Source organism: Notechis scutatus, chromosome 15 (assembly GCF_049901735.1).
Source record: "Notechis scutatus isolate UNSWTSFEM ecotype Mainland chromosome 15, rNotScu1.2, whole genome shotgun sequence".
Lineage (NCBI taxonomy): Eukaryota > Metazoa > Chordata > Lepidosauria > Squamata > Elapidae > Notechis > Notechis scutatus.
In genome coordinates this window covers 2,434,832-2,454,831 of record NC_142023.1, presented here as the reverse complement: position 1 = coordinate 2,454,831, position 20,000 = coordinate 2,434,832, and the positions used below count along the sequence as shown (strand labels likewise).

Below are 20,000 nucleotides of genomic sequence, written 5' to 3'. Positions count from 1 at the left end.
TAGATAGATAGATAGATAGATAGATAGATAGATAGATAGATAGATAGATAGATAGATAGATAGCATTCTGACCCAGCCTTAGCAGGAGCAACAAACAGACTCAGACTCCCGGTCACAAAAAACCCCACTCTCTTTATTTACCTCTTGTGAATTAATTGCATTCACCTGCAGAAAAGTCCAGGCAAGAGTCCTTCCAAGAGTTAATGGCAGCAACAGACCTTATCAGTTCCTTCGGATAATTGCAAGGCCGAGCTGAAAGAGCTGCAGATTAAGTTCTGGCAAGAAATACCATGAGCAAAATCTTCAGAAATACAAACTGTTGTCTCCTACGACAACCACTCCCCCTTTCCTTCTATTTATTCCCCAGCCAGGGAGGGGCCATTCAGCATCCACGAATGCTTTGCTCCCCAAGTTGACTCCTTGTCCTCCGTTGTTCCCCTCTCCTAACAGCTCTGTGCATACGCGCATCTGGAACAGGCCCCAACTGTTCTTCCTCCTCACTCAGGTCAACCTCTAAAGGCAGCTGCCTCTCCGGTGGCTGGAAAATGTCGGATGCCCCTGGCTCCAACGCACAGCATCCATTAGAGCCTTCCCCATACTCCAGAACTGGCCCACCCCAACCTCCTCATCGTCCGATTCTGCCACCAGCTCCACTGGCAGCTAAACAGATATGAGATATATATATATATATATATATATATATATATATATATATATAGATAGGATAGATAGATAGATAGATAGATAGATAGATAGATATAATATGATATGATATAATGATATATATGAATGATATAGATGATATGATAAAAAGATAGATAGATAGAAACAGATAGGTGATAGATAGATAGATAGATAGATAGATAGATAGATAGATAGATAGATAGATAGATAGATAGATAATTATACACACACCCATCCATCCATCCCACCACCCTGGGAAGGGTGCTTTCCCCTTCTGTGGTCTTCTTTGATGGTCGGGGACACAGAGGTAGGCCTGCATCTTCTTCCCAAAGCTGCTGAAGAGATGGATGGCTTTGAAGGCACCATTGATTCGGTCCTGCCAACCAAGAAGATCGACTCTGTTTTTTTTTTTGATGTTATCCCTTGGGGTGGGTGACCAAGTTGGAACAAATAAAGGGACTCACACCTGTTCTCTGGCTGTGTTGCCTTCGTGCCACGCCCTGGGTCATCACAAGGTCCTTGTTTGGGTTCTCGTGATGGTGTGTGATGATCTACCTTGTCCTCGATCATCTCGGGGAACCTCCCCTTGACCTCCGTTCCTTCCTGCCTTCTCCCCAACCAGAGATCAATCCGATCGTTTGCTAACGATGACCGGCACGTGATGATGAAACATTCAACGATTTATCCGTCTCCAGAAGAACTCGAAGCCGTCCAGAACATGGTTTCCACCGTCGAATGCGCCCTTAAGCAGGTGTCCGATTGGATGGACGAGACAAGCAGGTCTTCCCCGATGGATGGCAGCTCGGAGGAGAAAGAAGAAACGGCTGATGGCCGGAGTAGCAAGTGAGTGGGCGAAAACGTGGTCTGACCCGTTTTATATTTTAGCTAGGATCCCTGAGATCCAACCATCTAGTGCTGGGTGGAAAATTTACTCCGTGCGCACATCATGTAGGGTCATCTACTTGGGCTTTGAAGGTTCGTTGGGGTGGAGAACATTTAGTGAAGGACATTAAACGGAGACATTTCTTCCTGGCAGAAGATGGGGCCTCCCCTCTTCTTTCCTGTGGTCAGGAAAGAACCAGGGCTGGGCTTGGAATAGTCAGCTCATCTTGTAGCTCTTTCTGCAACCTTGAAGTCTTCTCAGCCAGAGTTACTTTACTTTATTGTCATTGCATCCCGTACAACAAAATTAAATGGCATCTTCAGTGTACATTATACATACATAATAAAAATAAAACACAAACACACATCCTTCACATTCTATGCAAATGAATTGAAAACTCCTGATATTGCATTAATATTGCACTATATAGTAGAATTCAGAGGTGGGTATTCAGCAGGTTCTGACCGGTTCTGGAGAATCGGTAGCGGAAATTTTGAGTAGTTCAGAGAACTGGCAAATCCCACAACTGACTGGCCCCGCCAACCCCATCTCTTCTCTGCCTCCCATCGAGTCCCAGCTGATCAGCTGGGTCTCCTTTGGTTGCCCTGCCCAGGAGAATGGAGCTGGAAAGCAGGCTAGTGGAGTGGGGAGGGAATAGGGATTTTGCAGTATCCTGCCATGCCCACCAAGCCATGCCATGCTCACTACAGAACCGGTAGTAAAAAAATTTGAATCCCACCACTCGTAGAATTCAGTATAGTTACTGTCCTGGGATAGAAGCTGTTTTTCAGCCTGTTTGTCCTTGTTTTTATTATCCTGTACCGTCTGCCAGATGGTCATAGTTTAAAATAAGAATGCCCAGGATGAGACGGATTTTTAAGGATGTTTTGAACTTTCTTAAGGCAGCAGGAGCTCTAAAGCTCTTCCAAAGAGGGGAGAAGGCAACCAGTGATCCTCTGGGCAATGATGTTCACCCTCTGGAGTGGTTTCCTATCTGCCCCTGTGCAATTGGCAAACCATACAGAGGTGCAGTAAGTTAAGATGCTCTCTATGGTGCAGCGGTAGAAGGTCACCAGCAGTTTTCCATCCAGTTGCTTCCTGAGAAGTCTCAAGTAGTATAATCTCTGCTGGGTCCTTTTGACCAGGGCTGCAATGTGATCAGGTCAGGTCCTCTTTTAGGGTAACACCCAGAAACTTAAAACTGGTCTCTTGCCCCACTCAGTCTCCATGGATAAGCAAGGGCTGGATGTCTGATCTGTTCCTTCTATAGTCCACTATAAGCTCCTTGGTCTTATCAGTGTTGAGGACCAAGTTATTGTCTCCACACCACAAGAGCAACTGGTCCATCTTATCTCAGTAGGCAGATTCATCTACCCCCGGAGATGAGTCCCACCACTGTTGTATCGTCATTGTGGAGAAGGAGAAGAGCTGAGCTATCTCTGCCTTCCAGAGTCCGTGAGCCAAGAGGGTTGGTGGTGTAGCTGTCAGCTGAAGCATCTCGGGTTAAATAAGGCGAGGCGGTTTAGGGAGGGCCGCTGAGTAGCATTTGGTGTTCAGTTCCAAGTCGGTGGAGTTCAACGTTGTAACCTGACATGGCTGTGGGGGCCTCTGCTAGATTAGCAGTCATAGGGAGAGCTTAAAATCTTTGCTTGGATTAGCCAGGACGAGCCGTCCTAGCAGGAAGGAAGCCACACATGGACCTAGAACAGGCGTGAGCAACCCGTGGTTCTTTCATCCCTCTGCTGTGGCTCCCTGTTTCTCAAAATATGCACTGCAACTGTCAATGTGCGACACTCGCTGGCATGTGATTTATTGATAAATCCAAGAAAAGAAAAGTTACAGAAGAAAACAGAATCTTTAATTCAACTATTGACTGTTTCCTAGTATGATTTGATTGCTTATTACACCCTTTGACTATCATTAAGTGTTGCACCTGATGATTCTTTTCTTTTATGTACACTGAGAGCATTTGCACCAAAGACAAATTCCTTGTGTGTTCAACCACACTTGGCCAATAAAGAATTCTGTTCTGTTCTGTTCTATTCCTTCCAATATTTATTCTATTCTATTCCGTTCGATTCCATTCCTTCCTGTTCTGTTCTGTTCTTATTCTATTCTAATTCTAATTCTAATTCTATTTTATTCTATATATGCTAGTTTTGTGGCCACTCAGGAAATAGTCAGGCAACGGGAAGGGTTCTGTGGCTCCTGGTGTTTTCTGTGGGAAAGAGGCTCAAATGGCTCTTTTGACTGTTTAAGGTTGCTGACCCCTGGCCTAGAAGAGCTACCTCCCCATAGCTTTGTATTCGCAAACCTGGGTCAGTTGGAAAAACAGCCAGAGCAGTTGGTCTACTTCGTTGAGTTCTTGGTGGTGGTTGTTTTTTTTTAACTTGCTTTTTTTTTTTAAGCCCACAGTCCACCCATTTGGACTCTGAGGCTGGATGCTGTGAAACCCATCGATGCGTGCACAAACAAATTGTCGGGAGATAGAAAGTCAATGGCGCAAAACAAATAATGCTTAAGATAAGATGGATTTGCTGATGGCTATCGAAGGAGTCCCAAAGCACTAATTGGCTGACTCTCTCCACTCCTGATCCTCCCCTTCCACGGTTTGAGTTGTAATTAATGGACCTGATGTCATGCAGTCCAAAGGGGTGGAAAATACCCTTCCCCCTCGCCCTTCTAGTACTGGGAGTTATACAGAGTTTATAGGTCAGTGTATATTCTCCCTTTAATAGAGAGATTGCCTGGGAGGAGGGCAGGCAATTTCTCCTCCAGGACTCAAACCCAACTATTAGGCCTGCCCAGTTAACCACCCGGTTAATTTTAGTCATCCAGATGCAAAAACCAAAAATCACCAAGTAATCCAAATAATCCAAGGCTGTTTCTTTCTGCTTCTTTTTTTCCACTTTCTCTTCCTGGGGTTCTATTATTTTGTTACCAAGTTTCAATTAAAATGTATCCTTGAGGAATCTTGTTGAAATTTCACTGTAAGTTCCTTTTAGTTACAGTTCCATTCCTTAGTTCCAGGCAGTCTCCTCCGTTTTTCCAGATCCTGCCCTTTTATTCTTTTTTTTTTCTCCTTTCCTGCTTTTAAAAACTTTTAAATATCCAGAAATCTTTATTATCCCTTTGACTTTTATTTTCAGCTTAGATGCCTATTAATGTCAAAGTGGTTTTTTTTCAATTTCTTGCTTAAGTCTCTTAGCTGTCAGTATAAAGAAGGGAAGGGAAAAAAACCTAATCCTTTCCCTTCTCTCCTTCGCAGCTTCAAAATCTTCTTTGGGAACAATGTTATTAAGTTTAAATTCCAGGGTACCTTATTTGTTGCTTTTGCTGTTTGACCCGGTCAACCAAAACTTTCTCTTCTTATCTTCCTCCTGCACATTCTTTTCCGGTCGAGTTCTTCTTTGTGGTGGCCATTTCTGACCACCGCTGCAACCGCCTGGAAAGGGAGTAATGGCCAGCTGGGGAGGAGAGATGCGGCTCTCCTCAACCCTGCAAGCAGTCTCCCCCCTCTTCACCACCTCTACGGGGTGGCTTAGCCCCGAAACCAGCCGGCTCGGGGCGCTCCAGCGGCGAGCATGGATCGAAGCCTCGCAGAGACGAGGCTTCGGTCTGTCGCTGAAGAAGCTCAAACCGGAAGCTCGGCAGCCCAGTCTCTTCTTGAAAACTCCCAGGGATGAAGCTCCCACAACTTCTGAAGGCAACTCCTGTTCCATGGGTTGATTGCTCTCCCTGACAGGAAATTCCTCCTTATTTCCAGATTGTCCTTGGTCAGTTTCCATCCATTATTCCTTGTCTGGCCTTCAGGTGCCTTGGAGAATAGCTTGACCCCCTCCTCCTCCTCTCTGTGGCAGCCCCTCAAATATTGGAAGGCTGCTCTCCTGCCTCCCCTGGTCCTTTTCTTCCCTAGACTAGCCAGGCCCAGTTCCTGCAACCGTTCTTCATATGTTTTAGTCTCCAGTCCCCTCATCATCCTGGTTGCTCTTCTCTGCACTTTTTCTAGAGCTGGTTTTGCTTCTTCTGTGGCAATGTGGATTTATTCAGTAAAGTTTACACTCTTAGTAAAATAATAATCCCAGGAGTTCCTTTTTCTGGGTTCGCCAACTGTGTAGATGACATTAAATCAGCTCTGAGCTGATGCAAACACTTTGAATTCCTTCTGCCTTTATCTACTGCCCTTTTTCATTGACCTGATTAGGAATAGAATAGAATAGAATTCTTTATTGGCCAAGTATGATTGGACCCACAAGGAATTTCCCTTGGTGCAAATGCTCTCAGTATACATAAAAGAAAAGAGACATTCGTCAAGAGTCAAGAATCATAAGGTAGAACACTTAATGATAGTCAAAGGGTACAATAAGCAATCAAATCATAGGAGTTCAGATTGTTGCAGAGAGCTTTTAAGCTCGCAATAAATCTTTATACTCTTTGCATTGGCTGGATCTCCTGATTTTCCCAGCGCTGGACAATTTGAAACCTGTGATGTGTGTCCCATCTGGGCGAGATCTGCTCTGTGCCTCTTGTATGAATTATTATAATGCCACCCAGCCCAGATATTCCTCTGTCTGGAGTGGAGATTAATGTTTTAAGTTGAGGTGATTGGTACTGATCGAGAGATTTTCCTGGCTTTTGGGGAGAGGCGAAGCTGCCTCCTTAAAATAAATCCATGCATAGTTAAGCCCAACCTATCCAGGAGGGTAGCGATGCTTCCTGAAGTTGGGAAGGAAGATCAGAAATGAAATATAAGGGCAAAAGTTGTTGTTTGGTTGCTTCATAGAATGTGCAGCCTTTTTCCCCCTGGTTCTCTCTGCTGGAGTTTTTTTTTTTTTTTTTTACATGAGCTGGTGCTAAATTTGGGGTGCTGTTTTCTTCCATGGGTGCATAAACGCTTTTGGCGAGATGTTCCTTGGGAAGCTTTCTTTGCCACAAGGAAGACGAGGAGAGGGGAGTGGAAAAAACCCACATCCCAGATTCTCTGGAGCAGAAAAGGAACGGTGACTGGAAGAAGGATGGTGTGGAGCCTTAAATGCAAAATTTATTAGTTTTTAAAAAAAGCAAAAACAAAAACCCAGACGTGGCAGATTACGTGGCCCAGCTGTGCCGTGTCCTTACATCAATGTGGGGATTTTCAGAGGCAGCAGCTGCCTGGTTGAAGAGGCTACTCTGCATAAGAGTAGGGTTCCATTTGCCCTTCAGCTGCTCTCTTTCTGTGTGTGTGTGTGTGTGTGTGTGTGTGTGTGTGAGAGAGAGAGAGAGAGAGAGAGAGAGAGAGAGAGAGAAAACTGAGCTACGGGCCCAGCATTTTTTGAAATGCCAGCCACCCGTTGTCACTGAGCTGTTGACACAATGGTCTTGGGGTGAGTTGCGTTATACTCTGGAAGCCAAAACAGCTGCTCTAATGAGTTAACAGCCTGGCCATTCACATTTTTGCACTCTCTGAAGCCTTGCACGTCCCTTCTGGGTTTAAGAGAGCCAAGCAGGTGGGTGCAAAACACAACAACAACAATAATAATTAATAATAGCAATAGCACATAGACTTATATACCGCTTTATAGTGCTTTGGCTAAGTCAACCTGGAGCCTGGTGGGATTTGAACTGCCAAATTGTAGGCAGCTGGCTGCAGAAGTAGCTTGCAATACTGCACTCTAACCACTGCGCCACAGAGACTTCTCAATAATACCTGAACAGTTCCTAGGTCCTTGGTTAGGACTCGAGCAAAGGCTGTGAATCTCACGTAATAATAATAATAATAATAATAATAATAATAATAATAATAATAATAATAATAATAATAATAATAATAATAATAATATAACAATAACAACAACAACAGGCAGCAAGAAAAAAATCACAAAGTATCAGAACTTACACATTGAAGTTGAGCGACTTTGGAAAAAGAAATTGTGTGTTATCCTAATTATAATTGGAGCCCTTGGAGCAGTACCTAAAGGGCTGCCTCGCTATTTAGAAATTTATCAGACTTGAATTCCCTGATTCTACAAAAAACCACCCTACTTGGAATAGCTTATATCCTCTGATGCTACCTGAACAATTCCTAGGTCCTTGGTTAGGACTCGAGCTGTTGAGCTATCAACCAGCCCCAAAGGCTGTGAATCTCTAATAATAATAATAATAATAATAATAATAATAATAATAATAATAATAATAATTGCAAGCAGAAGTAGAACGACTGTGGCGAAAGAAAGCAGAGGTGGAATCCATAGTCATGAGAGTCTTCGTGTGAGGACCCAGAGTATATCAGAAATATAACAAAATCCAAAATGTCACTAAAAGTCCTTTCATGCCTTCAACTTGGCTTCACTGTTTTAATTGTTCACAGTGGAGGAGTAAACTATTTTCAAAATAACACTTCAAAGGCAAGAAATACAGTTCACATTCAAAGCGCCGATAACGAAGACAAAACTGAATAAAGTTTCCACGACAGACCAGGATAGATAATTGCCAGCTTCAGGAAGATAACCAGGGACAGTCCGTTGGAAGAACGCCAACCAAGATAAACCTTCTTTAGGAATAAAACACTAAATTGTCTCCAGCGTCGGTTAGCACGCAGGTCCAAACTCTTATGCAGATCTCACACCTGCAACCCATGAAGGGGATCATGGCCCTCTCCTCCTGAGTAGACCACCTTTTACCCTGATCCTCTCCTCCCTGCGTGCCCACCTAGGATGGATAGGGGATGGGCCTGGGTCCTCCTCTGACTGCTCAGAGTCAGTCTCCACCAGGGGCATGACACTTCGGTGCGATCCCCCAAAACCACTAGAGTACTGTTATGGGCACCTTCGTCATTGACAAAAATCCCCGGTTGGTCAATTGCAGAAGGCAGCTATATTAGGAACCACTTACATCCTGCAAAGAGATCTTTTAAAACCCTCAATAGGTGGACAGAAATGCCAGATCCAGTCTAAATACCTGCTTAACTGTGCCGTGAACTGTAATATAGGTAGCCCTCGACTTACAACAGTTCATTTAGCGACTGTTCATTGAGTGACGGCACTTAAAAAATGGGACTTGTGATCATTTCTCACATGACCTTTCCAGCATCCCTGTGCTCATGTGACCAAGATCCAGATGCTTGGCAACTGGTTCATATTTATGACCATTGCTGTGTGCTGAGGTCATGTGACCACCTTTTGCAACTTTCTGATCGGGGGAAGTCAATGGGGAAGCCAGATTCACTTAACAACTGTGTGACTCACTTAACAACAGCAGTGATTCCCTTAACGGTGGCAAGACATTTCATAAAATGGGGCAAATCTCACTTAAGAAATGTCTCACTTAACCACAGAAATATTGGGTTCGGTTGTGGCTGTAAGTTCCAAGAACTATCTGTAATTTGTGATTTGAATGCCATTGGCATTGACAAAATGCCCATCGGTCAATTGCAGCAGGCAGCATTGCTTGGAACAGCTTACATCCTGCGAAGATGTTTTCAGCACCCTCAAACTTCCACATCTGCCTATCCCAGGTCCTTGGGAAGCTCTCCAGAGGTGTCAGCCTTCAAGATCTTTTCTACTGCTTTGCATCTTTTGGCTGTCATAAGTAAGGGGGGGGAAGAGGGGATATGTCTGGGAAGAGAGCTGGAGGTGTTACATTCTTGTGTTGTGTAAATGAGGAGTGGGGGGGAGTATAAATTCCTGCTCTTAAGTTTCTATTCCTCGCTTAGCTTTCTTTTCTCTGCGCAGCTGCAAATCTTTATCAAAATATGTCAAGGTCAACGGACAGAGGCCTCATCACCACCTGAAGATGCTCACATGATCATATTCACAACTTTTAATTGGAAGACTCCTTTGAGCTATGAGGGGTGGGAACGTTTCCAACACTTTGTATATGTGGTCTGCGCGCCTAATTTCTTAGATTCAGAATTCTATTTGATGCTACCACTTCATTTTCAGTAAAAGACATCTTTGCTCTAATCTAAAGAGTCTTTAAGTTTTTCTTTCTTGAATTTTGAATGGAGCACCACCTGACAGTGCCAAATCCCGTCTTAAGCATCTGGCTGAATGTGCAACCAATCCTAATAATGACATTTCCTCTTCCGCAGGGAGCAAGGTGGCCGGATCTTGTGTGGTGTGATGAGGATTGGTTTGGTGGCCAAAGGCTTGTTGATAAAGGACGACATGGACCTGGAACTAGTATTGATGTGCAAAGAAAAGCCCACAGAGTCCCTCTTATCCCTCGTCAAAGACAATCTACCTGTCCAAATCCAGGTGAGTCCATCTCTAGAAGCCCACATTTATAACTACCCATGTTTCCCTGAAAATAAGACCCTGTCTTATATATATATATATTTTTGCCACCAAAAAAAGGCACCAGGTCTTATTTTCGGGGGATGTCATCCACTGACTACACTATGTCGCCCCCGGCCTCCTTTTCGCTGTCGGAGGCCTTTGGGAACTTCTTCTGTGGCCAGCAAAGCTTTCCTGAAGGACTCTGGATCGATCCAGAGCTTTGTTATCAGCTCCAGGGGCCTTTAGGAAACCCTGGCCGACCTTTGCCGGCTGCAGAAGAAATGGGCCGGCGAGGCAGGTGTCGGGGGTGTGTGAGGCTTGGCTACACCTGTCCAAAGGTAAGTAGTAGGGCAGCTCCAATCCATCCCCATCCCCACCCTAGCTTAATTTTTACCTGTCCCCTCTGGAGTGGGTGGGATCTTAATTAGGGCTTATTTTGGGTGTAGGGCTTACATTGGGCCCACATGTAAAAATCAAGCTAGGATTTGTTTTCAGGGTAGGTTGTATTTTCGGGGAAAGAAGGAATCTCCGGATGCTGCTTCTCCTCCGTGTTTATTATCTGGGCATAGAAGAAACGTTTCCCGGTTGTTGTTTTTCCTCAACCAAGGAAAAAAATGGGGGGCGGCTTAAAAACGCACCCCAAAGGAGTACCTTTTCAGTGGACAAAGAGGTTTTGCTGGGACCAAGAGTGTGTTTTATGCTTTTTTAAGGAAGCCTGGGTCAGAACCTCATCTCTGCCAGAGATTCTGGAAGGCATTAAAAACAACAACAACAACCCCAAATGACCATTTCCTCCCCAAAAGAAGACTCAAAGCTTTGCTGGTGCTGCGGCTGTTGAAATGTTTATGGCTGCAGTTCCTGCAAAACGATCGGTTAGCTCAGTGCCGCCGAGGTGGAGGTGAGGGCCGAGCATTTCTCCGCCGGGCTTCCAGCTCTCCTCCCCGCGGCTTGACGGAGGCCCGTTTTCTGGATATTGTTTCAGAAACTTACCGAAGATAAGTACCACATAGAACACCATCCCAGCGAAGCGGCCATCGTCGTCCGTAGCACAACGGGGCTCCCCCTCACCCTCAAGGTGACGCTCACCTCTCCGCTAACCCGGGATGAAGCCGAGAAGAAGGACGGAGGTAAAGAGAGACGTTGGAAGGGAGAGGCCGAGCCTTGGGTGAAAGGGGGTCTCACTCGTGGCCCCACGGGAAGGGGGTTGATGCATTTTGATCATAGAATAGCAGAGTTGGGAGGGACCTTGGAGGTCATCTAGTCCAACCCCCCTGCTCCGAGCAGCAGAGCCTATTCCATAGATGAGCCTCTACCTAGGATCGAACTCACAGCCTCCTGATTGTGAGGCGAGAGCTGCTTTCTGGTCACCAAATAGCAACAGCGCTTTACAGTGCTAGTACAGCTCCCTCTAAGCGGTTTTGACAGAGTCAGCCTCTTGCCCCCCCAACAATCTGGGTCCTCGTTTTACCCACCTCGGAAGGCCGAGTCCACCTTGAGCCGGTCAGGATCGCATTGCCGACAGTCGGCAGAAGTAGCCTGCAGTACTCCATTCTCACCACTGCGCCACTTCTGCCGCCAAAGATACTGCTCGGATTTCTAGAAGTATAGAAACTAATTTCCTACGACGCTGCCTGATCCAAAGACTTGCAGGATTGGCAGCCAAGTGTGAAACCAGCAAGCTTCTGGAGTGAGCTGGTCCTGGACTGTAGAAAGCTTTGATTTCTACAGACTGGAAACTGATGATCCGGTGGGTCCAAGGCCCAAGGGGTCAGGGATTAGATGGGTTTTGGTGTCCCTCCAGCTCTGAATCCAGTTCAGAGGTATGGATTTGGGGCTAAGCATGAGAAGAAAATTTGCCACCTGACATTATAAACCTCTGGAGATAAGTCATCTCTCTTTCACTGGATGCTGATTTGGAGGTAGAAGAAGCCGTTTCTTGGTTCCTTTCTAATTAAGTGGTTCTAGAAACCGTTCGAGTCGTATTTCCGTTTGTGCCCAAGGAAGAGAAAGGTTTCTAAAGTCAGTCCCTATTTTCATTCTCTCTCTATAAAAGCAAAATACCACTCGAGCATCGTCACAAAATCTCCTGAATAGTAAAGCCTGCAAACTTGAAATTTGGCACTTACGTTCCTCTTGGCTTTTAGGGGCTCGCTAAGAAAGGATTTTTCGAAATGACCATCAGAGCATTCGTATTTCATATATTATTATTATTATTAACACGCTCTGATGCTAAGGAGTTCTACTCCCCCTCCCCACCTGAAAAGAAATTTCCTCCAAGTGCAAAACACAAGCAGAGGAGAGGAGTTTCAGTTTCAGAGCACCAAGCAGCTTTAGTACAGAACAGTTGAGCTAAGCCACGCCCAGGCTCCTTACTGTCTCCTTGCTCACACAGCAAATACTCTTTCAGTTTCCAAACAGCCCTCAACTCTCTCACACACTGACAGGACACTAGGCAGATTACCAATGGATGCTGATAGGCAGAGGCAGAATTTTCCCCCCCTTATTTTCCTCCCCCAATCTAAGCCCGACCACATAGTTTTGTAGCGAAGCACGGGGATTGAGCTAGTAATTTTATAATCTTATAAGGAAGTCCTTTGAGTTGGTTTTATGTCCCACCAAGTGACCTTCAATTTACCACTGAAGTTTTCTTCTGCTTTGCTATCAGTTGACAATCAATATCTGGTCACTTTGCTTTAAATGCTGCCCGCCGATGAACAGGAGACAATTAACATGAGAAAAGAGTTCTGTCCAAACCACAAAACGTTGTGTGTTTCCTTTTCCTTTCAAACATACTGACACGCCGAACGAAAGCTTGGTTTCCACACGGCCCAGTTGAAGTTACAGCTGACTTCCATGGACGAACCGGATGGTCATTTGTGAAATTTTATCTGGTTAATTCCTCGCTGGGCCCCTTTCTCCTGCTTCTGTGTCTGCCTTGGCTTTCCGTCTGCAAGAAGACACAGCGATGGCTGGTGTGATCTTCCGCGTCAAGGAGAGAACAGCAGTGAATCCAGCCTAATTTCATAGTCCCTCTCTTCTCAGGCCCCTCACAATGTGACCGTGGAGGTCTTTGTCCTTGGAATTAAGCCCAGGCATCTTGGATGGTTTATCTGTCAAAAAATCCAGGGTGGCTTTGTTAATTGAATGGGTTTCCACCCCTCTTTCAGGGTCCTGTCCTGACTTGAACCATTGGCAACTGTCAGGGTCCCAAGTCACACCGCCAACAGAATCAAAACTCCAAGGCAGGCATATTCCTCAAAGCACAGATTTTATAGGCAATGTCATATTGGCACGTCTGAGGGACGCGGTGGCTCAGCGGCTAAGACGCTGAGCTTGTCGATCCGAAAGGTTGGCGGTTCGGCGGTTCGAATCCCCAGCGCCGCATCACGGAGGGAGTTCCCGTTCCTTGTCCCAGCTTCTGCCAACCCAGCAGTTCGAAAGAACGTAAACGATGCAAGTAGAAAAATAGGGACCACCTTTGGCGGGAAGGGAACAGCGTTCCGTGCGCCTTCTTTGGCGTTGAGTCATACTGGCCACATGACCACGGAGACGTCTTCCGACAGCGCTGGCTCTTTGGCTTTGTAACGGAGAGGAGCAGCGCCCCCTAAAGTTGGAAATGACTAGCATGTGACTAGCACCTTTACCTTATTGGCACGTCTGGGGGAAACCCGACTTTTAACATACACCCCCGGTTTCCCCCCAGTTAAAAGTAACGTTTTCCTTGCCCTGCCCCTGCGCTCCATCCAATCAGGCCACAGTCCGAGGGTTAGTTGGTCTTGGTTCCCACCTCCTTAGCACCTGGTGGGAAAGTCCTTGGTTCCCAGAGGAAAGAATTTTATTTTGGCGACAATCCTCCAGCTATCTCTACTTCCCCCCTCCTGTTCCCCAGCTCGACTCCTCTCCACTGTGACAACCCTGTAGATGCCAAGGGGAAAATGGCTTCAGGTGTGACAGCAACTTCTATAGGGATGTCAGAGGTCACTGAGCCCCCTTTCTCTGTGGTTCATGTTTCTCTTCGCCTCTGCTTGCCTTTCCTCCTTGCAGTATCAAGCCAACATCACCGTAGGCCCATGAGTGCCATGGGTGGCACGCAGAGCCATTTGTGTGGGCACGCAAGCCCCAGCCAAACTTACCTGCACTGTGCATGTACGCGGGCCTTTCCAGCTGATTTTCGGCCCATTTGAGGCCATTTTTGCCCTCCTGGAGGCTCGAGGGAAGGCTGTGCAGCCTTGGGAGGCTGAAAAATGGGCCTTCCGGAAATACCAGAAGTATTGAAACGGGCCCATTTTTCGGCCTCCCAAGGCTGCAGAGGCTTCCCTCGAATCCCCAGGAGGGCGAAAACAGCCTCAAACAAGTCAAAAATCAGCTGGGAGTCACACATATGTGCAGTGCAGGTAAGGGGGCAGGTGTATGTATGTCGTGCGTGCATGTGTGTGTGGGGCAGGCGCATTGCATTGTGGGTGTCAGCACACACACACACACACACACTTTGGCACACCACCACAAAGAGGTTCACCTTCACTGCTGTAGTTCCTGCGTCCTTGATGTTGGATCTGCTTGCCTTTTGGAGCAGGCCAGCCAAGACTTCCTACAGTTTTGGTTGGGAGGGATCCACGCTGATCCCAAAAAAGGAGCCCAGAGCAGATTTGAGAGTTGTTCCCCGTATCCTGGCCATCAACAACGTTCTATTCTTTTTGTGGTTGCTGCTGCCATCCTTTGCAAGGGGGAGCATTCGGCCCCAATCTAGGCATTGCACAAATTCTATTGTGGAAGGAACAAATTTGATTTTCCTGCCCTGATGCCACCGACTGGATCAGTTTAGCAGCAAATCTTGAACGCCCACCGTTCGGTTGGCAGTCTTCCCAAAACTGTGCACATGCAGACAAAAGAAGCGATTCAACATGCTCTTTTTACTATTGTTTTTTTTAACTATTATTAAAAAAACACACAAACAAAAGCGTTTTCTATTGTGAGTCCATTTATTAATTTTTGTCCATTTGCTGGCAGTTTTTCGATGTAGTAAAACTGTGTCTTTATTGAGGGTCTGTCATCTGGATGAATGGTTCCTCTGTTCGTCCATTCCCCCTCCCCTCCCAGTCCTTGGGTGTGTGTGTGTGTGAATCCCTTTCCCTGCTCTGTACCAGCTGCGGGGAGCAATGAATGACAGCCCGCCCGCAACCCAAAAACTCCCCCATCATAGTTGATCTGGTGACTTCAGGGACCTCAGCTTGGCCTGATGTAACCTTCAGATTATTTCTTCAGTTCCACTTCCAAATAACTGAGGCTGTTGAGGGTGTTGATTTGCTACCATTATGGGTTCTCCTAGAGTTGTGTCTCTTTCCTCCTCACTCTGCCCTCCGTTGTTTTAATGGACTCCACGTGGCTTGAAGTCAGGAGAAAAAGAGAGATGGGTTTTTCTGAGGGAAACCTGGGTTTCTGGGTAAAAAGCTGGTGTAAGTTGACGTGGCCCATTGTTGGGCCAAGAAAGAAACCCAAGTGAGAAGAAGAAGAAGAGGTCAACTAACCTTTAGAGGAAGGCCCCATGTTGACACAGATTCCACCCTACATCCATTTGCAATGCTAATGCCCCTTCTCTCTTCACCCTGGTCTCCTCATGACCTATTGTATCTTCTCAACCTTACCTAGAACCTCCTTACTAACCTTTTCACCACCATTGATGGACAGGCATGAACCGATGACCGTTTTCTACCCATGGTTTTCCCCCAACTGGTCCTCTTCCTCTCTTCCTCCACACCAGCTCCTCTTTCCATTCTTCTCTTCCCCCCCCCTCCTCCCCTCCTCCAAGAGTTTCACTCTCACAATCGCCTCCTCCCAACCTAGAGGCACAACCTTTCGGAAACACCACAGCATAACTTCTCCCTGTTGTTTTCCAAGGTCCCCCTCCCTCAACCTCTTCAGCATGGCTCCTTCAGGAAGCATTAACCAGCACCGCGAGGGGAAGGTTTTATCTTCCTCCAGGGAGAACCATTAAGGCAGAAGAAGGTTCACCGGGAGGTTCTCAGAATCGTCCGCCATTTGCTTTTCCTTCGCTCTGTGTTAATGGTTGCCCATCTGCACGAGTAGTGAAGGAAGCTGCTAGGACCATTCGTGGTTGGTGAGATGGCCTTGGAGGTGGACAATCTGTCGTTGTTGCTTTTTTTCTTCCCCTCCCCTCAGGCCTTTCAAGCAAAGTCTTCATTTACTCACCGATTGCCGTACGAAGCTTAGATTTGAGCAGATCTTTCTGCCGTGTCTGGGCTGTCGTTTGTGAAAAACGCCACTCTGTAAATTTGATTAATAAATCAACGGACGCCATTCGCCTTCCCTCAGAAGTACAAATGCTTCCAAAAGCTTAATACGATCCAAATGACTCCAGTTATCCATGGAAGGTGAGACGAGCGGGGTCTTTCCTCTCCTCGGAGAAAGAACTGTTGCTGATTAAAAGTTGGGGAGAGAAAAAACAACAACCGCAGCTAACTTCCTTTTTTTTCTGGAAAAAAACAACAACCAACCAACCAACCAACCCCTCCAAAATTAGAGTTGTGTCCTTGTTGTGCTTGTGAGCCACCTGATGGCTAATCTTGTCAATGACTATGCAGCTTTTATTGGGCGTCTTGCAGACCCACCAGTAACCCTATGCCAAATTATAAAACAAAATTAAAAAAAAAAATCAACTCTGCTGCACAGTTCATAGAGGGTTGACGATAACCGTGTGAAGCTTTGTGGTTACTCAACAAGGCAAGAAGAGCGAACGCAAGACAGATTTTTTGAGGTTTACTCTCTTTTTCGGTTTCCTTACACCCCGGTGGGCCCATGGTTTTGAGTAAAGGTTGAGGTCTTCCATCTTTGGAAACTTTACAGCTTGTGGACTTCCAAACTCCCCGAATCTTGGGAGTTTGGAAGTCCACACAAATGGTCAAGTTGCCAATGTTGGAACCGCCTGGAGTAAAGGTATTGCTGAAAGTACAAATACAAAATACAAAGCTATATATTGTGCTTCTGACCACGTATTGCACTGTTAACATTCTTCCCAGGGATACGGTGTGGCTCGGTGGCTAAGACGCTGAACTTGTTGATCAGAAAGGTCGGCAGTTCGAACCCCTAGTGCCACGTCACGGAGTAAGCTCCCGTTCCTTGTCCCAGCTTCTGCCAACCTAGCAGTTCGGAAGCACGTAAAAAAAAAAAATGCAAGTAGAAAAATAGCGGGAAGGGAAGGTCACAGTGTTTCGTGCGCCTTCGGCGGTTAGTCCTGCCAACCACATGACCACGGAGACGTCTTCGGACAGCGCTGGCTCTTCTTCAGCTTTGTAACGGAGACGAGCACCGGCCCCTAGAGCTGGAAACGACTGGCACGTATGTGCGAGGGGAATCTACTCTTCCCAGCTAGCAATCTCTGTGTGTGTTCAATCACACCCAACAATTGCTTCCTCTCCCTAAAAAGCAAAGCTGGACAAACAACAGTTCTGGGAAATTTTTTTCAGAAGAACACACACCGACACACCCTTAACTTCCGCCCCAGTTGCTTCTTTCTTGAGAGCTTTGAAAAAGTTGTAATTCTTATTGCAAGCTCCAAACACCAACATTGGCTTGCCTTTAAAAAAAAGAAGTAAAATTGGTGTGGTTGGTAACCATCACAGCTCCATCCCAAAAGCCGAAGGTGTGACTTGCCTGGGTCTTGCATGGGTTTGTGCTGGTTTAGCAGGCTGGGTAGGCAAAATTTCTGAAATGGCCTGCATGCAGAATCTTATCCAGAGAGCCTTTGTGGTCTGATGAGTCCAAGAACCTCTTCACAGATCTCTCTCAGCAAATGTCTCCTCCCAAAATACTTCCCCCTAACAAACCTGGCAAAGTATTTTGATGTTTGCTGCAGTCAATCCGTGTCTTATCTTAAAAAAAAGGAGAGAAAAATGGATGAAACCCAACAGATATTCCCGCTTTCCAAAGTTTGTTGGGCCACGCCAACGTAGAAGGCTTCCGGAGGAAAAAGAGTGTAAATTTCAATGATTTGTGGCTGCCTGATCCAAATTGTGAGGAGAACATCTTAAAATAACAAGGTTCTCTTTCTGCAGATTCCTGGTTTTTCTGGGGGTCTTGGCTCTGAGGCATTCTGACCATTGGTTTTTTTGAAAAAGGAGGCGAGCCCACATAACCGAACGTAAAGCTTTTTAAAAAGCAGCTCTGCTCCCAAATTTTCTTTTTGCCTTGAGAAATCACGAGAACAATGCAAAGCCTCACACTTTGTATAGTCTGCCCCCCAAGTTCTTTTTTAACCAATTAATAAGATCCCAGATTGTCTGCAAACACTGGAAAAAAATGGCTTATATATTTTGCTTCTTGTTCCACACAATAATTACTATTATCTTTTTTTTATATATTAAAAAAGAACAACAACCTGGCATATGTGTTATTTTGTTAAAAAATATGCTTGATAGGACAAAAATTACGCAGTTAAAATGCAAGCCAGTGCAATTCTGGGTGTCTTATTAAAATTCTTCTGTCTTGCTGGCATTTGTTCTGTGTTTGGGGCATCAGAATTGTCCGCTTGTTCCAACTCTGCATGTCTCTTTTTGTTTTCTCTCATATTCCCATTTTCCCAGTAGACAGTGCCCTGGTGAAAGAACCTTCGGATTTACTCAGCAGGCAAAAATGCCTCGAAGCTTTGGCGTCTCTGCGACACGCCAAATGGTTCCAGGTTGGGCTTTTTGTTCTTACCTATCGTAGCCTTTCAAAAAAGTTTTCTTTTAAAAATAATAATAGAAAATTAAAATAAATCATATAGTCGTTTAGGTTGGACCTCCCTGCAGACAAGAACAGGAACAATTCTGGTTTTTTTTAGGCCAGAGCGAACGGGCTAAAATCGTGCGTGATTGTTCTACGGATCCTCAGAGATTTATGCAACAGAGTTCCTACCTGGGCGCCTTTGAAAGGTTGGGTGAGTGTTGCTGAGTCCTCGTTTGCAAAAATTTGCTTAGGAGAATGCAGTCCAGAATTAATCTTTTTTGCCTCTTCTAATTTATTTATTTATTTTATTTATTTGTCAATAGCTTACAAGATAATAAACATAAGTATAAATACAGGAAATGGGTACAAATAATTGGGGACAATAGGACAGGGACGGTAGTAGTGGTGGGATTCAAATTTTTTTACTACTGGTTCTGTGGGCGTGGCTTGGTGGGCGTGGTGTGCCTTGGTGGGCGTGGCAGGGGAAGGATACTGCAAAATCCCCCTTCCCTCCCCACCCCACTAACCTGCTTTCCAGCTCCGTTCTCCTGTGCAGGGCAACCAAAGAAGACCCAGCCAATCACCTGGGACTCAATGGGAGGCAGAGAAGAGATGGGGTTGGTGGGGCCAGTCAGAGGTGGGATTGGCCGGTTCTCTGAACTAGTCAAAATTTCCGCTACCGGTTCTCCAGAATTGGTCAGAACTTGCTGAATACCCACCTCTGGACGGTAGGCACGATTGTGCGCTTATGCACGCCCCTTACATACCTCTTAGGAAGGGGGCGAGGTCAACAGTGGCTAGTTTGAGGGAAAAGTTTTGGGGAGTTGGGGATGTGACCACAGAGTCAGGTAGTGCGTTCCAGGCATTGACCACTCTGTTGCTGAAGTTGTACTTTCTGCAATGAAGTTTGATGTGGTGTACATTAAGTTTATATCTGTTGTGTGCTCCTGTGTTGTTGCGGTTGAAGGTGAAAAAAGTCATTGATTGATAGTACATTAAAGCAGATTATTTTGTAAACTCTGCTTTTAAGTCAAACCGTAGGCGGCGTAGTTCTCAGTTGTCTGAATTCAAAACCTCAAGCCTGGTGGTGTAGGGTATTCTGTTGCAAACAGAGGAGTGTATTTCTCCTCCTCAGCACTTGAGATACCAGATAAACTCCCCTCAACCCCAGCCAGTTGTTTTTGTAAAAAAATAATCCTTGGCAGGTGTTGACTGCAGATTTTAGTGCCTTCTGTGGGACTTGGGCTAGGTTACCTGTCCATGAGACAGAATCTTCAGGGCAAACACCCAGTTGAACAACATCTCAAGAGCTATCCTCAACCACCCATGGTCCAGGATGGTCTCCTAAGCCAGGTCTGTTGAAAACAAAGAGCATCAGTGCAACCCTTATTCCTTTTGGGTGGGCTAGAAAGACCAGGTTTGCACAACTGAGGAGAGGACCACATAGTAGTTCCCAA

The 20,000-nt window shown here is 45.8% G+C and overlaps 1 protein-coding gene across 12 annotated transcripts in view; it reads left to right on the top strand.

Moving 5' to 3' along the window:
* Window positions 1-20,000, top strand: part of STRBP (spermatid perinuclear RNA binding protein) — an 81,802-nt gene that overhangs the window by 43,994 nt on the left and 17,808 nt on the right. For 8 of the 12 annotated variants that reach the window (XM_087943996.1, XM_087943992.1, XM_087943994.1 and 5 more), the window contains exons 3-7: window positions 1,307-1,527; window positions 9,636-9,801; window positions 10,805-10,949; window positions 18,420-18,514; window positions 18,659-18,754. In XM_087943996.1, the coding sequence (XP_087800122.1) occupies window positions 1,307-1,527; window positions 9,636-9,801; window positions 10,805-10,949; window positions 18,420-18,514; window positions 18,659-18,754 (723 nt within the window). The remainder of the gene's footprint in view (window positions 1-1,306; window positions 1,528-9,635; window positions 9,802-10,804; window positions 10,950-18,419; window positions 18,515-18,658; window positions 18,755-20,000) is intronic. The other 4 variants (XM_087943997.1, XM_087944002.1, XM_087944004.1 and 1 more) reach the window with 1 other exon arrangement.